This window comes from Ochotona princeps, chromosome 12 (assembly GCF_030435755.1).
Source record: "Ochotona princeps isolate mOchPri1 chromosome 12, mOchPri1.hap1, whole genome shotgun sequence".
Taxonomy (NCBI): Eukaryota; Metazoa; Chordata; class Mammalia; order Lagomorpha; family Ochotonidae; genus Ochotona; species Ochotona princeps.
In genome coordinates, this window is record NC_080843.1 from 2,288,974 (window position 1) to 2,310,728 (window position 21,755).

At 46.0% G+C, this 21,755-nt stretch overlaps 1 protein-coding gene across 2 annotated transcripts in view; it reads right to left on the minus strand.

Moving 5' to 3' along the window:
• Nucleotides 1-21,755, minus strand: part of MYO16 (myosin XVI) — a 375,466-nt gene that overhangs the window by 285,200 nt on the left and 68,511 nt on the right. For both annotated transcript variants that reach the window (XM_058670587.1, XM_058670588.1), the window contains 2 exons: nt 14,994-15,102; nt 10,353-10,477 (listed from right to left, as the gene is read on the minus strand). In XM_058670587.1, coding sequence (XP_058526570.1) covers nt 10,353-10,477; nt 14,994-15,102 — 234 coding nt within the window. The remainder of the gene's footprint in view (nt 1-10,352; nt 10,478-14,993; nt 15,103-21,755) is intronic.

Consider the following 21,755-nt stretch of genomic DNA (forward strand, 5'->3'; position numbering starts at 1 on the left):
TGAGAATGTGTATTCTATAGCAATTGGGTGAAATGTTCTGTAACTACCCGTTAAAACCATTTTCTGATACGACGTGTCTTTATTGATCTTTCTGGATGATTTGTCCCATGATGAAAAGGTTATTAAAGTCACCCACTATTACTGTGGTGGAGTCTATCTCCCCCTTTACATCTAATAGTATTTACTGTGTCTGTTTGTGATCACATGTCGGGCACACATATTTTTTACTTGCTATGTCTTTCTGCTGAACTGATCCTCTTACTTTAGTACAATGTCCTTCTTAATCTCTTCTTACTGTGTTTTATTTAAAATCTGTTTTATCTGGCATCAGAATAGTTACGTCTGCTTGCTTTGGGTTTGTTTTGTGCGGTACATAGCTTTCCTATCCTTTATTTCAGTTTGCGGGGTTTTTGTGAAGCAAGTTTGTTGTAGGCAGAATACAGTGGGTCCTGATTTTTTATCGAACCTAAGTTTTATCATTGGTGAATTTAATCTACCTACATTCAAGGATAGTGTTGACAGATGAATACTCTGATATGCCACACTGTTGACTGGATGCTGATTCTACCTGCTTTGCTGGTGACACGCGTTCCCATGTTATTTTCAACGCAGGTTACCCTTCAGAATTTCTTGTAGGGCGGCTCTGGTGGTGCTGAATTTTCGTCGTTTTTGCTCACATGGAAAATATTCTTTTCTCCTTCACTTTTAAAGATCTGCCTTGCTGATACAATATTCTTGGTTGGAAGTTCTTTTCTTCTTGTTGTTATTATTTTGTTTTTTTCCTTTAAGACCTTGACTGTATCGTCTTCATTCTCTTGTGAACTGCACAGTTGCCAAAAGCTGAGAAATCTGAAGTTAGTCTAATGGGCTTTCCTTTATATGTAATTATACCCTCTTACAGTCTTTAGGATTCTTGTTTTGTCTTTAAGTTTTGAAAATTGGGGAAGACATTTTTTGGTTGACCTGGCTTGTGATACTTTAAGCTTCTTGTACCTGAAGACCCATATCTCTTTTAAGACTTGGAAAATTTCAATTGTTATTTCTTCTTTTATTTTTTAAAGATGTATTTATTTGTGCTGGAAAGGCACAATTTTAACTATTATTTCTTCTTTATTTTAAAAAAATATTTATTTATTTGTCGTGGAAAGGCAGATTTACAGAGAGAGGGTGAGAGTGAGAAAGAGATCTTCCATTCACGAGTTCACTTCCCAAGTGGCCACAATGGCTGCAGCTGAACTGATCTGAAGCCAGGAGCCAGGTGCTTCTTCTGGGTCTCCCACATGGGTGCAGGGCTCTAAGGCTTTGGGCCATTCTCTGCTGCTTTCCCAGGCCACAAGCAGGGAGCTGGATGGGAAGTGGAGTAGCTGGGACATGAACCAGTGTCCATGAGATCTTGGCACGCATATGGTGGCTTAGTCAGTGGTCCCTCAGCTATCCTTTCATTTAGCAGATTCTCAAAATCCTTTTCCCTTTTCTTTTCCTTCAGAAATATGTATAATACAAGTATTTAATCATTTGATGGTATCCCATATTTCACAGACTTTCTTCTTTCTAATTTGTTTCATTCTTACTTGATTGGTTTATTTAAGAATTTTTCTTTTTAATTCTCTTTATTTTGTCTAATGAGTTATATTAAAATTCTTCTCCTTGAAGTCAGAATTTCTTTCTTCCGTTTGGTCCATTCTGCTGTTAAAGTTCTCAAATGTATATTTTATCTTGCTTGACTCTTCTTAACGAGTTCTAGCTCCTTAGTCAGATTTTGCTTCTTGTCACTCACTGATTTCCTCACTTCTTTAGTCTGTCCCTCTGTGTGCTCTTGCATCTCACTGAGCTCCTTACAATCAGCATTTTGAATTCTATATCTGTCATTTCATGGCTTCTCCACATCTTAGGATCTAACTAGGGAGAGCTGTTGTGTCCTTTCGTAGGTGCGTGCTACCTGGCTGCAGCATGCTCCTACATCCCTACACAGATGTCTGTCCATGTGGTGCATTTGTCCCTTCTTACAGAACAGGTTTTGTTGGGAGCTTATGGGTTAGCCGGAATGCAGGTCATCATTTGGCATATTGCTTTGGTTCGATTCTAGGTGATCTCCTGTCTTAACCAATGGCAGGTGTATCTATACGTCACACAGTGGACTAGTCTCCCCGGGTGAGCGCAGACTCTTACACAGGTTACTTCTTTGATGAACCTCCACGAGGTAAGGTGAACTCCTCGGCCCATGTGGAATGTGAATACAGCTCTGGTGGCTCAAGCCCCAAACTCCCACAGTCGCAGGAAGCAGGGCAACTGTCCTTTGCCCCAGGTGATGCTCTGACGCTAACTCCAACGCTGCTAGGAGCAGAGAAGAGTGTGCTACACGATGTTCACTGCCAACTTTCATACCTTGAGCGTACTGGGACAGAAGAAGCAAGCAAGCCAGTTTCTGTGCTCCAAGCCCAGCAGCTGCTCAGACTCCAGGCTGAACTGAAAGCTGGTGGGTGACCATGGGATTGCTTCGCAGCCCGAGGCACGAGCAATAGGGCACACAGCAATTGCTTCCTGCCTTCACATGGCAGGATGGTGGCTGTTCATGCTGTGCCCCGGAGCTGTGTCTGCCTGCTCTTGTCCTTTTGTTCGTTTGTTTTCACTTCTTCACTGAAACTTTCATCAGTGAGAGCTCTGGGAACATAGCACTTCCTTTGTTCTCAGAACCCTGGGAAGCGTTAGCGTGTCTACACTGTAGTCAGCCGTGGTCGAATCTGCGACTTCCTCCAGCACTGGCCGTTGCTTCTCTCAGGAAGGATCACAGCCCACAGGATGGTCTGCATTCTCCAGCTCCTCACTACTCAGCCCAAGTTGTGTTAGCTTGCGATCCCGTCTCCACGCAAGCCAGTCACTGTTTTACTAGAAAATGTTTTCCTTCTTGTACACTGAGCCCCCACCCTGCCCTCTGCTTTGTGTTCACTCCTGACCCTGGAAGAGCTGCAGCACTTCTGAGCTGGGTTCGGAGGCTGTGCACGCTGCACCGTGGACACCGTCTCATTTGTCCCATGTGGCACGTCAACTCCTGGCTCACTTTGCCAAGCCAGTCTCTAGTTCTGGCCGGTTTCAAATGACAAAGCACAGGAGAGTCTGATTCTGTATTTGGAATTCAAAGTCCATCCCAGCAGGGCTCTTGTGTAAACCTTTCCCTGCGAAGGGCCAAGGCTCAGATATAAAAAGACAAGGATTTCTACTCAGTTATGACATTTTTTAATCAAGCGAACGCCAGTAAAGCTATTCCAGTTTCATACTACAATACCTCACCTTTTGGTAAATCATTCATTTCATTTGATAACAGCTTTCATTGCCAAACTATAGCATACTACTGATAGTTATCTAGAATTAGAGGTTTCTAACGTTTCTTGAATAAATCATAGCTCTAACATTTGAAAAAATTATTAGTCTAACAAAATTGTTATAAAAATAAAAAGAAGTCTCAGTGATCATATGTTTAGATACTGGCTTATGCCTGAATCAACTGTTGTGACAAAAGTTAACTTACACAGAAGATCACAGCCACATGGACCTGTCTTTAACATTTTAACAGTGATGTGTTCTTGGTTCTTCCCAAAACCTATTCAAACTCCAGAGATAGTGCTCTAACCAAAACTTAGTTTACATCTACTTTTCAGAACTTTTTTCCTCAAAATATATAAAATACAAGAACAATTTAAAAATAACTTACACTTACATTCCCATAGCAACTGCTGTTCCACATGCTGGTTTTTGGTTTCTACCCACCACGCCACTCATTTGCTCAAATTAGGATCTTCAAACAATATCAAGGAAACAATTGCCTCAATTTACAATTGGAAAAGGACCTGAACAGATATTTCTCAAACAAAGGTATATTACTAGCCAACAGTTTCATGAAAAAAATGCACCAAACTCCCCTCATTGGGGAGATGCCAATTACAAGCCCAGTCCTGTTACAATGGTTGTTTCCAAAAAGACAAAGATAACAAGTGATCGTGAGCAAACACAGTCACTGAGAATATAAATTAGTTAAACAGCATCGTGATTCCAAGAAAAAAATAGAATTCTTAATCATCCCGCAGTGCTCCTACTGGGCAGATATCCACAGAATGTGGCATCAGTATGCTCAAGGGACACGTGAACTCCCACGTCCGCTGCAGCCAGTCTAAGGAATGATGCGCACACCAACGGATACAGAAAATGTTATTATATACACAAGAGGACACATTCAGGCTGGAAAATAAAGAAATCCTCCTGTTTGTGACAGCATAGATGAAAACAGAGGGCGGTAGGCTAAATGAACTGTCAGAAAAAGAAAGAAAAATCCTACATGACTTCTCCTGTTGATGGAATCTGCCAAAGTCAAATCCCTGCCAATAGAGAGCCAAGTGTTGGGTTAAAGAACAGGACAGGGACGGGGAACATGCACCATAGGGTATAAAGTCTGAGCAGCAGGAGGAATAGGTGCTGAACTCTGTGAATGGGCAAATCATTACAGTCAGGACAGCAAAGTAAATCATTCAGACATACCAGAGTAGGAGGTGACGGCCATACTGGTCAGCTTGATTTAGTCTTTCCATATAGGGCAGAGCAACCAACTCTCTCCACTAACGTACACAACTGTGGCCTTTTGTCAATTATAATAGTATTAATGTATTAATGGAAATAAACCCATGACTTTCAAACTTACCTTTCTCAAACATATCAAACCCTTTCCCTGCTCTCTGATTTTGTCACATGAAACTTTACCCTGGCAGACAGCTCACTGTCTACTAACTGGGCAATAAGTTGGGGCACTGACTGGTTTGGTCTCCTTGGAGCTGTTTTCTCTTGGACCAATGTAGTGTTACTGTGACTTAAACAAGTGAGAAGATAATGACTCAGAAAGTGCGGGGAATCCACGCACTGATCACAGCTTGGAAGTGATGAGCTGAAAACAGGAAGTAAGGTATGGCAAAGCTCTCCACCATGATGCTGCTCTCCTGAGTGCCTCAAGTTGATTTCTGACTGATACTTTCTCGTCTTCAAATCATGCACTAACACATGCAGCATGCCTAGGGATGCTTGTGTCCACTCACACTGCCTCCAGCAGAGCAAGGAGGAACCCCCTGGCACAGAACCTCAGCTTCATGGGTTCCCACTGTCAGTGGTTTATAAAATGATTACAAGTACATTTGCAATCAATTCCCAACAAAGGGAATTGTGTTCTTGTTTTCATAAGCTTGTAGTAGTTTGTGTGTGTGTGTGTGAATGGGCTCTTAAAATAATTCAATTTTCTATTAAGATGTTGTCATTTTTTATTCCTGCGAATTTTGCATTTATCAAAAATTAAAACATCAAAGAACCTCATGTATTCATTACTCTTGATTTATTATCTGATTCTTAATTTTGCTCACGTTTAATACAAAAATGTTAACTTTAATTTCTGGTGTAGTGTCAAAGACTTCATTTCACCTGGTGATTTTTCTTCCTACCACTGTAGTAATGTGGGGTTGTTGTCGGCTGGGCTTAAGGTGTTTCTCAATATACAACCTGGAAATCAGGTGTTGTTTTCAAGTCAGGTTCTTTGATACGTGTGCATCTTCTTTTCAAGAATGTCTGCATGTAAATCTTAAAATCCCTGCCTGCTGATTTTGGTCATATCTAAGTCTGAGGATCTCACTGAGGTCAATGTTCCATTCTGACAAAAGCTCTGCTAAGGGTAAATGAAAATCACTCTGGAGGAGCAGCCTTTAGGAGCTTCTAGGCTTGCTCAGGACTTTGGCCACTAAGGGCTATGGCCTCAGTGGTACCCATGGGACACAGACACCATGTATCAACCTCTAACTGCACACGGCCTCGGTGGTACCCAAGGGACACACACAGTGTGCATACATCAACCACTAACCGCACACAGCCTCGATGGTACCCAAAGGATGTAGATAGCAATGTGTCAACCACTAACCGCACATGGCCTCGGTGGTACCCAAGGGACACACAGAGCATGCATACATCAACCACCGCACACCAACCGCACACAGCCTCGGTGCTGCCCAAGGGACACAGACAGCACGCATTACTTCCCACAGTGGTACCACATGCATACAGCTTCCCTGGCTTTTGAAATCTGTCTCCCAGTGGAGGATGTACTGGGTGGAAAACCGCAAACAACAAGCAAAAAAGTGAGCATGGTCTCTGCAGAACACTGTGGGAGGGACGGAGCCACTGTCCCTTTGGTACAGTGCAGGTACAAGCTGCTCCCTCACTTCCGCTCAAGGAGAGACTTTTTAAAGAACCTCCCAGTCCCTAAATCTGGAAACAGGTTCCTACCTGGAGAACATGGAGAATCAGAGATTGCTCTGAGGTTGCTCTGGGGTGCAGGAGGAGAGTGGTGGACACAGTTACTGGGACCCAGTTACTGCACAGCCTCATAGCTGTTTTTTCTGGGGAGCCACTGTGACATTTCTGGTTCTGTTTCATGGGATGTCAGAAGGAGGATGCTCAGCTCTTCCAGAGCACTGATTTTGTGTATTAATGGCCTATTAGGAAGAACAATGTCCATTCAGGCTTAGTGCAGGCTAGAGATGCCTGTGGCACGAGGAGAGTGGGTGTTCCTGAAGAACTCTCAAATCCTCACAAGAAGTGTCCACTTCTTCCCAGATAGCATAGCCCCATCTAAAGCAAGGTCAAGCAAAACCCTCCTCACCCTCATCACTTCTCAAGCCTCCCCCAGCCCTTGAACTTCAGGGTGAGCCCAGTAACACAGGAGACAGGAGAGACGTGGCAGAGGCAGTAAGCTGATCCTGTCCATTCTGTTCCCAACTTGGGACAGCATTGAGCAGGGGAAATTAACATTTGACAAAAATCAGATCCTAAAGCTTGGGTCCATGGTTTCCCACAGTGTCTCTGGATAGAACACAGGGGTTTTTGCACTGCTGGTTTTATTTTTTTCTGACCTCTCTGTGTTGCTTAGCAAATTATTCAATGATGACCAAGGGCCTCTGAGCCATGGTGTTAGCATCAAAACAAATCACACTTTTCCTGCACCACATTACTGCTGCAGCACATGCCTCCCAACGCCACTCCTGGCCAATGCTGCCTCAAAACCACAGTAGCAATGACATCTGCGGCCTGGAACAGGGGCAAGGAAGCACACAATTAGGTCTGCCCAGTTAATTTTAATCTTGTGATCACTGGACTTTAGCCTAACTGGTTTCCTTCATCATTTTAGTAGCCTTTTAAAAGATTACATTTAAAGCATCATTCTGGCAAGGGATCATGGGCTATTCCAGCTGGATAAGAGCAAGAGGCGTAAGAAGGTCGTTCCCCCTCACTTACGGGACCAGATGTCCTAATCTCTAAATCGAGGTTATGTTTTGTCACATCAAATGACCATAAAAGTTCAATTTCCTTAAAAGAACTAGAAAATTAATGGCACGGACTGATCAGAAGAGTGGACTAAATCAGCTCTACTGAAATAAGAGAAAATAAAAATAAAATTGTTATTGATATCTACTGCTATTTCCCACCAGCCTGAGAAATTAACTCTCACAGCTGATGCAGAAAGATCTGTAATGCAACAATAAAGAATTAGAATGTTCAAAATATTCGTTAGCTAGGACAGTAATATTTTCATAGTGATTTATGCACTCAAAACTCAAGAGTGTATTTCCATACGTTCTTTAATACAGTGCTTTAAACATTGTTCCCTTTTGAAGCTCCGTTTGTTTTTAAGGAGAACATTAATGCACACTAAAGAAACTTCTGGAAGTAGCTGTTGCATATTTGCTTATTTCATTGTGGTCACTAAGAGCAAAAGGCAAGCACCTGCCCAGAAGTTCACTCATATTGAGCCTTTTGCTGGTCGTTTCATCTTCCGTAACTAACAATTTAACTGTGAAAACTTATGCCTAATTATGGAATGCAACTGATGTTCCAACTGAGAATGCAGATATTGATCTGTGAACAAAGATATCTTCTTATATTTATCTTCAACAATAGACAGAAAAACATCATCAACCATGCATCTTACTGCAAAGAAACACCAGGCAAGGACAGCCATGAACATACATCCACTAACCCATTCAGACACAGGAATCAAAGCAAACTGCCACTGTCACATGCTGTGATCGTCAAGGCTCAACTTCATAGCCCAGCTTCCTTATTGTTGGTGTCTTGTTTAAAGCTCACAGACAATCATCATAAGATTCAGTTCCCGCAGAGCAATCACTTGCAACACTTACGCTTTATGTTCAATAAAAAGGCCACAAGGAATGTGAACATTAAAGATGGTTGAAATGATAGCAATTTGTTGCTCTGTACTGATTCCTTCAACAGCTTCTCTATCGAAGCGTGTATCTGCTTAGCTGTGATGGAAATACATACACCGTTTGCATTTAGCAGTGATTTTTAAAACATAAAGTGGTAATAACTTGTAATACACAGAAGAAAGCTCTGCTGTGTTGGGCATTATTGCATGCAATAAATCACCTAAACAGCTCACACCAGTCTGAGGTGGGATGCTCCCAGACCCTGAAGCTGTTTTCCAAGCAGGGACAAAGAGCGGCCGACTGTCTCCATCGGACTCAGCTCACGGGCCGTCCTCCTCTCAGTACTCTTCACCTCTCTCCCAGGCACTGTGTCCTTCAGGGGCTCCTCCTACTTGGTAGCTCTTTGCTCCTGGTCTTCACACACCTGGATCCTTCCCCTTCCCTTAACCCCCATCCCCTAAGCCTTCTTTCCTTCTGTGTCACATGATGAAATGTGCAGGGTCAAGGCTCTCAATATCCTGTAAATGCTATTGCTTTAGGAAGTCCTTCCCTAGATCATTCCTGAATTCCAGACTCCAAGATCCAACCACAAACCCAATTACTCCCTCAACTCAACATTTCCAAAGTGAATCGGGCCTTGCTGCAAACCTTCTTCCCTGCCATCAGCCCTCTGTCTCCCTGGATGTCAGTCCATCACACCTGGGGACATTCTGGGAGTCCTTCTACCTTGTGCCACACCACCTACTGGGAAACCTTGTGGGATCTCTTAACACAGGTTCAATTGGCCAATTCTTGTCATGTCAGCTTCTAACACCTCTGCAGTCCACACAACCTGCATTGCTGGATAAGTTCCTTTCTGAACTCTCAGCTATTCTCCCAACTTTTTTAGTGGCTTCTGTTACCAGAGCTGCCTGGGGAGCAAGCTTCCTTTGTTGGAGGTAGGATCCTAAACACCTTCTCTTGGAGACTTTGCAACACAACACAGAGGCCTGCTGGGGGTGTGGTTGCTGTCCCCTTTGCATTTGCAATGACTGACATACCTGAGAGGCCTGACTCCTTTATGGTGTCTGTTACCCACTTTCCCACTGAAACACAAGTCTAGGACCAGAGAGGCACTGTGGCTTCCACTCACTGTTCCCTTCACATGCTATATAGAATGCTTTGCCACTTAAATTTGTCAGCACGCCTTAATTATTAAGACATAGATTTTTAGTCATTTAAAATCTATAAATAAAAAACCTTGGAAGACAAAATTTAGAGGAGCATAATAATTATAAAATTTAATAGTCTTGATTTTTTACAACTTTTAAAAAATATTGTATTCTTATAAGTTCTGTCTTTCAAAATCAACAATTAGGAAGAGTATTCCACCTAGAGGTGTCAAGGAATCCAACCTGCACTTAATCTAAAATGTTTCAGTCTCCTTGGAATGTTCCCGGTGATAAAGACCTAATTAGAAACACTGATTTCAGTCACGTCTCTGAAGCCCACATTGCTGAATTTCATATTTCTTTCTGCTCTTCTATTTGACTACAATTTTCACTTGCTCCTGCCCCCAAATCTTGAAATTTCTTCAGTAAGTATTATTTAGATTTATCTAGTACAGGTAAATTTAAACACCAATAGAGTAAAATGTCTTATAAAAATTAATCCAAATTAAATTGATCTGACCTTGATTCCATGCAGCTTGAGAACAACAAAGTAATGACAAGAATTTGCTTCCTTTAAGAACTAACTCACTCAAGAGATCTCTACTTTGTTTAAAACTAAAATGAAAGGCATTCCCTGTAGGCTGGATCTTAAAATATATATTGACAAAGTGAAGCATACAAATGATTTAAATGTATAGAAAAATCACACATTCACGGTAGGCTTGAAGAAATCATATCAACACAGAACACACGAGTTCTCTTAGAAGACTGGCATGAGCATTTGCATTGTGTTCTTTGCATATTTATGTACTGCCCAAAAACTTGTACAATGAACATTCACCACTTAAGTGATAAGAAAGAAATGATACTTAAAGGTGAATTATATCCAGCTGTATTTTGTAGAAATTGAACCACCTTCCCTGTTGAGCAGCGCCCAGACACGCTAGCTTACCAGAGTCACTCCCTCGTCGCTCTTCTCATTCACGTTCCCTCCAGAGGACAGGAACTGCTTGACATCCGTTAACATGCTCAGCGGTCTCTGCAGCTTCAACTGACACAGCAAGGCCAGGTCCACTCCTGCGGGGGAGAAGCCGCTTGAGACCAGAGGCAGAGACACCCAGGCCAAAGGCCAGAGGCGGGCTCCCTCCACTGAAGCCCCTCCCACTTGGAGCTCTCATTCGTGGCATTAATAGTCCCCTTTTCAAAGATTCCGTTTCTAACTGGATGAGAGTCCTAAAGGAATGTGGACTTATGCCTTCGTGTGCCCCACGATGTGACACGGTACCTTACCCCCGGCAGGCTCTCAGGGAACACCTGTCAAGTACATATCAACAACACATGCCCAGGATCCTCACATGCACATCAGTTGAGTAGAAGAGACAGATTTGGTTCTTCACATTTTTTTTCTGGCCCAAATACTTGGTGCTAAAACCAATGTGTCATACCAGAACAGGAAAAAAAATGACTTCAGTATAAAAATTGTCAGTCTCTGAATAAAGTTGGTTGATTATCCATATTTTGTCAACATTAGCTTTATTGGTATTCCATCTGATGTCAACACGGTACCCATGGGTAACTTGTAATTGTGGCTACACGATGTTGGAAACAGGTGAAGCTTTGTGAAAGATGCTTGCCTGCTCATCTAAAATGATTTGCAATGACGTGGGCACTGTGGTGCAGTGAGTTAAACTAGGGCTTGAGATGCCCACATTTCCTGCTGCAGCACTGGTTGGATTGTCTCTGCTTCCTGCCCAGCTTCCTGCTAATGTGCCTGGGAGCAGTAGAAGATGGCCCTGCCACCCGCACAGGGGACCTACATGCTGTTTCAGGCTCCTAATTCAGCCTGGTGCAACGCTGGGTACTATGGGCATGTGGGAAATGAGGCAGCATATGAAAGAACCACTCCACCTCTCCTCCACTGCTCACACCACACCGTGCCAGAATCCCATCAAGTGTGGGTTCCCAAGGGGGCACAGCCCTTTACCAATGTTTGAAGTAGCTGTCACTTCCCTGAGCCTCTGGGCTTCCTTAGGGGACACCGCTCCCTCCCACTTGCTCCCTGCACTCATCATACTTTCCACACCATAGCTTCCTGCATCAGCACTGGTTTTACGGAGAATAGCCTTTGGGACTTCAAAGGGAAAATAAAGCTAAATGGGTACCTGCAATTCACTAAAATATGACTCATGCCCAATTTTACGTGGGGTTCTATAAACTCACGGGATTGTAGCTAACTCCAAACTTTGTCTCCATGGTTAGTGTTCCTGAGAGACTGAGGAAGCAAAAGAGGAAAGCAATTAAAGAAAAATGCTTCCAGCAAAGAGAAATAAACATAATACTCAAACCAACCTCATCTAGTCTCTCTCCCTCAAGCTCTGGTGCCGGCTTGAACCTGAGGCTGTTTTAAGCACAGCAGGATGCCTTTCCCATGGTTCTGAGAAGGGTGGCCCAGGACAGCACTGTGAATGAACATTAAACTGAGTGAAGGCTCAGGGCTTTGAGGGACTGCTTAGTCCCAGAGGTCTCTGAAAGGTGAGCGGGAAAGGTCAAGCCCTGCAAAGGAGACTGCAGGAACTCACACCATGAACCACACAGAAGCCCGCATGATCGCCGATGGACGTGACTCCTCAGCGCAGGGAAGCAGGAACTGTAAGATTTGATGAGAATCAGGTGCAGTGGAATGGGAAGAAAAAAGTGATATTCAGATAGCAAGGTTCCTCACTGTAATTGTGAAACTTGACACACACATGGAGTGTGACAGGGCAGTAATTAGTTCCATATTGGACACGGTGTTTCGGACTATATGACGTCCAAGTCAAGATACTGAATAAACTTGCTCATGAAGGGCTTAAAACATCATTCAGCTACAGGAGGATTCTTGGGAACAGACACATGGTGCAAACACAGGCACGAGGTGATATGACCAGCAAGTTAGTGGAGATCCAAAGTCAACGGCCACGCCCGGGAATGGCTTACACGGGGGGGGGGGGGGGGGGGCGGGGGGTGTGGAAACCCAAGCAGGGCGAGGAAGGAAACCGAAGGTAGTAGATGCTCGGGAGACAGGAGTCTGGAGAGAATGTGGCAAGACGGTCTTCCAGAGAACGGCATGGAGAGGCGTGACGAGAAAGGGGAAGTGTGGTGGGGAGAATGCTAAGCACCCGACGCTGACCGCCGTAGGAACACTTCCCAAGGATTGGTGGGGTCGGGAGCTGAAGGTCAGTGGGCTGAGCAACAGCAGACAAGTAGCCAAGCAGAATAAAAACAGCTGCTTTTCTCTCCCGGGATGGGTTTGAAGAGGGTGGGGGGCAGTGATGCCTGCAGAGCTGAACAGGACCGTGGCATTTCTGCAACTGGGACCACCCTGAACTCTTCCCGCTTGCTCCCACTGGTCCCTTCCTAATCAGTGGCATTCCCTGCAGCACAGCTCCTTTGCTTCTGCCAGGATGAGCCAAGTCCACTTACGGCCTGGGAAGCACAGGACGAGCCAAGTCACACCTCTGAGCGAGGACTGCAGTGTGTGTTAGTGGTGACAGCACAACTGGGACCCTCGACCAGCAGTTTTCCACGTAACCAACTTGTTCACTAGGTAGTCCACCTCCTGCCACCTGAGCCCTGAAGGGAGAGTGGGTTCACACTCCAAGTAGAACCCACATGATGCAACTGCCTTGTGAGAACACAGTGTGGAACCGCCACAAGCCACAAGACACACACGTCTCACCTGGGACCCTGGGAGCTACACAGGGACATCAGCACGCCCTGTCACAGCAGTTAACCCTCAGAGTGCACCAGTGACGCACCCAGACAATGCAATCAGACTCTTGCTGAGAACCTGGCCAGTGATGCAGACAGGCTGGAGCGAGGGTGACAGATGAGGACCAGGCTGAGACTGGGGTGAGTGAGGGCAGGTGCATCCACAGACAGAGCCAGGGCAACACCAGAGACACATGGAAAGCAGAATTAAACATTCAAGACATATTAAATTGAATTTGTTCCAGCAAACTTATGCTGCCCAAACTGACTGTGACAGCCACTGCTGTGACCGATTTTCTGCTGTCCATCCAGAATCAGCATCTTGGGAATGATTCTACCGACTCAGCAAATACTAACACGTTTTAGTGACTTGAAACCAGGTAAGCGATGATGTTTTCACAGACAGACATCCTTTCCTTCTTCGAGCGCACACCGCGGGAGCTGTATTTACTGTCAGGCCACTTGGGCATACGGAACTCCATCAGCAATGCACTGACATGTCTCGGATTAGCGAGCATCTATGAGTGCTTCAGCAGCATGTGCAAAGCTGTCACCTCTCCACTCTTCTTGCTGTTCTAGAAGCCTCCACAGCACTCAGCAGAAATGCTCTGGAATCTGAGACATTTCACATGGTACCTGATGCTTAAAGAGTTTAGGGGGTGGAGTAATCTGGATTCTCAATTTCTGCATTTGGAATGCTGAGTCAATAGCATGCCCGCAGACTTTCCCAAGTCCAAAGGACTATGGAATCTGAAGCTCCCTGGTCCGCTGCATTTGCAGAAGGAACATGGGAACACATCCTGTGGGATCCAACCTCCCTAGGCCAGACCGCAGGCCGCACTGCCGGCCGCACTGTAGGCAACGCCGCAGCTCTGCTAACTGCAGGCATGGCCACAGACAGTGCGAATCCAACAGTGTGTGTCACATGGGGGGTTCTGCAAAGGCCCAAATCTTTACCTCGAATGCAGGGAAATCTGCTTCATTTCAAGCTCCGCTTACTGTAGAAGCAACGGAATCTTCTCCGGCAACTCACAGCTAACAGGACTGAAGACCATGCAGACCTGAGGGGTGCCCTGCCTCGGTTACCTGTGACTGAGGGAAACCACACTGTCCTCCGCTGAAATCCAAGGAGGAGAAAGGGGAGGGCCCTTAAATCTGGGTGGTCACCAGGGGTCAACCTCAGAGAGACTGGATTTCTATTGTTGCTATTTATACTTAAATAGCGGAAAAGAAAAAGGCAAGCATGGTTCTTCATTTTCACGTTGTATTAAGCTTAGGAATTCAAATTTCCCCTGCCTCCTCACAGCTGTACTTACTCACAAAATTATACTGTGGGTTTGTGTAATTAAATGTTGTCAATGAATGCACTTTGGGCTCATCTTCTCAGGCTAGCCTCTCGACCGTGGCCTCTCTCCGGTGTCACCCAAGGGAGTCCCGTAACGCGGCGCACACTCCTCGGGACTGGAGCCCTCATCCGCTCATCCTTACCAAGACCGACTGCTGGCGAGAGCAGACACTCCAGCTAACCTTGCTCTCATTAGCTTAACATTCAATTGTGCTGCTTCACTTCCCTTCTCCTCCTGGGGCAGAGCAGAATAGAACCACAAACCCAGGCCTATTAATTATGGACTTTATATGCCTCTAAGTTTCTGCTGCCTTGAGAAAAATTGGTCATGCAGTCCAGCAAGAACAACGAGAAGCTGAACGGAAAAATACCTTGTTCTGACACCATCTAAAGAAAGGTCACCAATCGGAAATGACGTAACCGTGCCTATACAATCAACATACACTTGTAATCTCCCCTGTTTATTTCTCCCTGCTGTTTCATAAAGCTGCAACCTACCATTTTCATCCAGATAGGTCAATAGGATAGAGCTGGACTCTGTCCCTTCCACGGCGTAATCTAACGGGATGTTTCCATTAACATCCTGGAGAAGGACATTGGCTCCAGCCTATACATAAGAAAGAAAAAAGAACAAACAATAGCATGAAATGCACAGCTAAATTGAAAACAAGTTACAAGATTCTCTTTACTTGTAGGGAACAGACCCAGAAGTAATTTCTGTCACACACAGTCCTGAAGAATTATGGAGGACACCAACATTATTTGGAAGACAGATATTCAGTAGCTGGCAGAGATTCTAAGTGTTGATTCATCATGCAACACCTTGCCACCTGCTACTTCCCCTCCCACCCCAACTGTTAGACCAGAATATTCCACCAATGGCAGCTAAACTAGTCTCTGTCAGCTGACTCTTGATCCCACCCAGTTTCGGTGGAAGAGGAGGGGCGGTCACCCCTGGACTCTGGTTCCCACCTGGGCTGTTGCGTCAGAAACCCAACTCATGCAAGGATGGTTAACAAGAGGGAAGCACACAGATTTCACTAAATGTACACATACATGGGATCTTCACAGGAGTCTGCAGAATGTATGAAAGATGAGGCCGTACGCTCTGCAGACAAGCCATAGTGAATGACAGGACACACGCAGGTTTGGACCAGGCTGGGGGAGTCAAGGGCTGCTGCTAAGACATGGAAGGCAGGGAGTAGGAGCTGGGGCATTTCCACAGGTGTGTTTATTAAGAGTCGTTACAGCCCCCTTTCCAGCCTCTGGTGGTCAAGGCAAGCCTTGGTGCAGCCTTGGTGCAGAAAGCCTCCCCAAAGACTCCTTCTGCCTTGCTGCATGTGGAAAAACTCAAGTCAAACGGTCCCTGTCTCAAGTTCCAGTTCCTCAAGTGAGTTCAGCTTGTAGGGTCTCCCCAAGAAGCTGAGGAACTAGACTGGACTATAAGATGTTGGACTCTATGTTTAGTTTATGCTTGCAAAGAGGGAATCTCAACTGTACTTGATCAGTGGATATGCAACAAGGTGGAATATCCCACATAGTGGGAGGGCGGGGGAAGAGGTGGGGTGATTCCCACTTCCAACGAAACTGTATCACATAATACAATGTAATCAATGAATAAAAAAAAAGAATCAGTAAAGCAATTCTCTGCCTGCTGAGATGGTGGCCTTGGGCTCCTCTGCTGCCATGGCAACAGTTGTGGCCACAGCCTCAGAGGGCCTGAATGGTGGGCTCCTCTCTGGCCCAGCTTGCACCATCCGAACTACAGGATCTTCTGGCAGCAATTTTCACACTACAGTGTTTTAAGACAAACCCGTGCCAGTGGCTGCAGGTTAGTTTTTCTTTCTAGAAACTGTTCTCCAGGAGGAAGCGTAACCTATAAACACAAGTGGACCGCCCACATTAACCACAGTTGTGCCTCATCTTTCACCTTCAAAGAATCCACATCGTAGTGCGCTGAGCACTCCTGCTCCCCGTGGGCAGCATCCCAGCTTAAAATACACAGGGCCAGCACTACAACGCAGTGGGCTAATGACACTGGCTTCTAATGTCACAGTGTAGTTTGACTCCTCACTGCTTTGTTTCCAATCTGTCTTCTAACGTGCCTGTGAAAGCAGTGGAAGACGGCTCAAGTGGCTGGGGCCTTGTCTCCACGCAAGAGGTGCAGATGGAGTCCCAGGCTCCTGCTTAGCCTAGTCCAGTCCTGGCCCGTGGAGTCATCTGGGGAGTGAACCAGCAGTCTACAATGCTGTCTCCTCTTTTTTCAGTTATTCTGTCTTTGGTATAAATACATATTTTAAAAAATACAAGATTTCCTTTCATTGTTTTTTTAAGAAAAGATTTATTTATTTTTATTGGAAAATCAGATTCACAGATAGAAGGAAAAGAGAAAGAAAGATCTTCCATCCACTGGTTTACTCCCCAAGTGGCCACAATGTCCGGAGATGATCCAGCAGCCAGGAGCCTCTTCCGGGTCTCCCATGTGGGTGCAGGGTCCCAAGGCTTCGGGCCATTCTCTGATGCTTTCTCAGACCACAAGTAGGGAGCTGGATGGGAAGTTGAGCAGCCAGGACACAAACCGGTACATATATGGGATCCTGGCACATGTAAGGCAAGGATTTTGAAGCCATTAGGCTGCCATGCCAGGACCTTCCTTTCACTCTTAAAAACTGATCACACATATTGTCATCACTGCCACATAAGAATTAATAATTAAGCTCCACTACATTTATACAACACAGTCAACATCTTTAAGAGTATGACATGAACTCACTGTTCATAGTTTTCCATATGCCTCTAAATAATATAACTAAACTTGGGACAAACAAGTTTTCCCTGTTCCTTTAATGGAAAAAGGCACCGTGACAGTGAGAACAGTCTTTTTTATTTGTTTGAAAGCAGAATTACAAAGAGAGGGAGATACAGGGACATATCTTCCTGTATAGTTCAATCGCCAAATTGTCAACACAGCCAGGCTACACAGGGCAAGACAAGGAGCTAGGAGCATCATTGGGTCTTTTACATAAGTGTACGGACCCAAACACTTGGTCCATATTCTGCTGGTCTTCCCAGGCTATTAAAGGGAGCTGGATCAGTGGGTGGATCCGCAAGGTCTGCTGCCCCTTTAGAATGCCCATGTGGCAGGCTTTACCTGCTCAAGCACAACAGTGACCCTCAAAGCATGTAACTTTAAGACTATTCCTTGGTACATTAGATTTAATTTTTGTTATTAGGAGTTTGAGAAAAATTACTTGTGGTACATTCTTAAGTTAACTTTGCTAACAATGGCTTTCTTTACTCTCCAAAACACAAGAATGAGATTTTGTAAGCACACCCAAGATACTTACTAAGAGTCATATAGCCTGAGAGAAAACCTCAGCGTGTCATCACTGATTTCAGCAGTAACTGTGAAATCTACCCCAGTCTATCGATCACTGGGAAATAATCAAGTTCTTTATTTCCTGATTTATACATTTTTGTAGAAGCCCTATATCCCTGAGCTGGCCTTGCAGCACCGTGGCCTGAGATGACAGCATACCACATGGGCACCGGTTTTTGTCCCAGCCACGCCACTTCTGATCCAGCTCCCTGCTAACGGTCTGGCAAAAGAGGCAGAAGACGGTGTGAGTACTTGGGCCCCTGCCACCCACATGGGAGACAAGGATGAAGCTTCTGGCACCTGGCTATGGCCTGGCTAAGATCTGGCCACTGTGGCCCCTTGGCAAGTGAGCCAGCACATGCAAGACTTCTCTCTGCCCATCTTTCGTTCTCTCTGTATAACTGCCCTGCCAGTTAGGACAGAAATGAATAGGAAAACCCCGTGTGCCTGAGAGGGCTGTCTCACGTGGAAATAATGCTTTCTATATATTGAGAATTATTGAGGCTGTTCTCAAAGGAACCCTCAACCTAAAACACAGTGAGACAAAGTTGAGCTAGGTTCACTCACCACATTCCAAGTCGTTAATCATTGCATTTTCTGTGCTGATGGAACACCAGTACACCAGCCCTCCCAAGAGCTAAGAACTTCTGCAGTTACTACTCATGCCACATTCTTCCTGCTGATCCCCACACCCACCAAAATGCCTGGCACTTACCGCATACTGAAGCATATTTGCTAAAACCAACTGTAAAAGAAGGAGCCAGAATTCTTAAAAAGAGAGGTGAAGAATTACAACTTGCTTAATGATTCTTTTAAATTAAATTTCATGACCTCCATTTTCAATAGCTTATGGACAACACTGCAGTCACTGGGCAAACACTTAGCTGTACTGCCTTCACTTTTACCAGAAGAGTGACGGGCATGACTTTTGCCTGCTTCATTCCTCCTATTGAACTGCACAGACCAAAGGAGCCTACTGTATGCCCGGGGCAGAGCAGTTCCCAAACACAGCACATCACACCTGAGCAAAGGGGAAGGACATTCTCTTCTATTTAATTCACCATGAAGCTGTTCTCCATGAAGAGTTACTGCACTGTGGGTCCAGAGAAGGAATCCTTCAACATGACCAAAACGCTTTCAGATTCTAGGCTGTGCCAGTCATCCCTGTGACCTGCCTGGGTGACCCTGGTGCTGGGCTCTGCCACTGCTCCGTTTCCAGCTGGGCAGGACAGGTTTTGGTCAGTAGTGGGCACAGGAGGGAAGCTTCCAGAAGAGTAGAAGAGGGTCCTGCAGTTCCAAGGCCTCCCTGCCAGGCGTCTGCAGGAGGCTCAGAGGTGTATGACCCACCATCAATGAATTTTTCCAGCACAACAGGGAGTTTCTCTTATACCCCAACAAATGTCCTCAAACTTGGCTAACCCAAAGCACCTTTCTTGAAATTATCTGCTTCCCCGGGCCACAGCTGTACCCTTTGCAGCAAGACCCACGTCCAGGACACTTCCAAGAACATCCCTTCCCTGAGTCTTTTCCCATACCCCAGGAACATCTGCTCCCTACACCTGCTGCGATCTGTGGGTCAAGCTCAGCTTCCTCTGCTGAAACGGCTGCTGGGGGTTCTGGCTCCAGGCTAGACCCTAACCAGACGCTTTTCAAGCAAGGAGTGGTCCCAGGGACAGTCCTTCACAGCGAGGGTTTGGGTGTTGGCATAGTTGTACCCTGGGTCTGAGCCGGCAGCAGAGAACTGTGCCAGTGGGTGGGTGTTGGCAGTCTGACAAGACCTGCAGCAAATGGTTCTGAAACACAAACAAGCAAGGGCTTAGAAGCTGAAGGGGCGGGAGACTCATTTTGGGGCAGTAACGAGGAGTACGGGGCCGAGGTGAGGCCTAGACGCCCTGAGCTCAGTGAAGCGAAGTCCTTCCAGCAGCAGCTCACTCCAGGCCAACCCTCAGACAATGCGTATCCCTCACAGCAAAAGCTCAAATGCAAAGTCAAATGCAAAGTTCCACTGCACAGGAGGCCAGGATAAAATGGTGTAGAATTAACCCATCTGTGTTTCATTTCTCTGCAAGTGCTCAGGAACTGTGATGAGATGGAGCTCTGATCCTTGGGCTGCAATATTCGCTAGAGTCACAGAAAGTGGACCCTCGTGGGTCTTGACGCCCCCAGCCGGGGCCACGGGGAGCGGACCCTCACGGGTCCTGATGCCCCAGGAATCTCCCATCACTGCCCTGTGGTGAAGAGGAATCTCTTCCTTTCCTGCAAAGCTCAGGGTGACTTTGTGTGGGACGAGCACCTTGAAGATGATATGCTCTTTTCCCTTCACATCCACCACATTAGCCTGTTCCTTGTCACACTCAAACCTCGGGGACACAGCACTCTTGCTCTCAGGGGAGTGAACATTATAGCCTATTACTTCTGGGAGTTACAAGACTTTCCTTGCTCTCTCTCTCCTCTCTCTCTACCTTTCTCTCTCTCTCTCACACACACACAAACACTCCTGGAGAATGCTTGTAGACATGGATTCTTAGACTGCTGGACATACAAGGGTACAGTGTATGAATTCACAGATGGGTGCACTTTATGGAGATCCCAGATTTATTAATTTGTTTTTTAAACTATTTTTTAAAGATTTATCTATTTTTATTGGAAAGGCGGATATACAGAGGAGGAGAGACAGAGAGGAAGATCTTCCATCTGATGATTCACTCCCCAAGTGAGCCGCAACAGCCAGAGCTGAGCTAATCTGACGCCAGAAGCCAGGAGCTCTTCTAGGTCTCTCACACGAGTGCAGGGTCCCAAGGCTTTGGGCCGTACTCGACTGCTTTCCCAGGCCACAAGCAGGGAGCTGAATGGGAAGCGGAGCTGCTGGGATTAGAAACGGTGCCCATATGGGATCCGGGTGCATGCAAGACCTTAACCACTACGCCATTGCGCCAGGCCCGAGATCCCAGATTTAAACCAGAAGCTCCTGTAGTCGGAGATAGCTCACCCAAACATGTGATGCACAGGTAGCCGCTTCTCTGGCTTGACCAAGAACATCTACATGCTCTCAGAGACAGGGTTATGGAGTGGATCACCTGGGCACAGTGCAGGGGTGGGCAGGAGCCAGGATGCTTCCCCCAGGCAACCATGACACTTTCTGATCAGTGAGTGTGGACTCGGCACACGCACACAGCCGCCAGCCAGTCAGCTTCCTGCCAGCCTACAGGAAGCTTCCCAGAGTCCATCCAGGCACCCAGGAGGGAGTTCCCTAAACCTCATTCCCAGGAGGTTCTTCCTGGATTTTCCCCTTTCTGGATTCTCACCCTGACTTCTGGGAGCCCAGGTGGTCCCTACATCTGTGGTTCCGCAGTTCTCCAGCACTCCCCAACCCTGCTCAACAACTAATCTTCCTCTACTAGCTGCCACTTCCTCATGCCAAATGTCCCCTATTCAAACTGTCTCACTCGCTGCTCTACGGCCTTCTGAATGGGTTCTCAGTACTTTGCTCGGTTCCTCTCCTCTGGAGAGAAGGGCACAGGGGTTACCATTCAGCTTTCAGAGTCTCCCGCGAGCCATACAGCCTGGTCCCTGCACTTATCTTGAAGAAGCAGGGCACACTCCCTAAAACTCCCGTCTCAGCTTCCTTTTGGGTAAAAGCAGGGTACAATAATTCTACTTACCATGTGGGAGAGGTACATGTGGGTATCCTTCCAGAACTAAGAACACACAGTCTCTCTCAGCCATGGATGTGACCCACATGGCCCTGGGACATCACTGTGCCATTGCTCCTGGAGGCTGCACCTTCACCCTCCCCCAGGGACTGCTTGACAGAGGCCTGAGTGTCAGCTGCAGGTTCCTGCTGACCCAGCGTAAACCATGAACTTGAGCTACTTACCGTC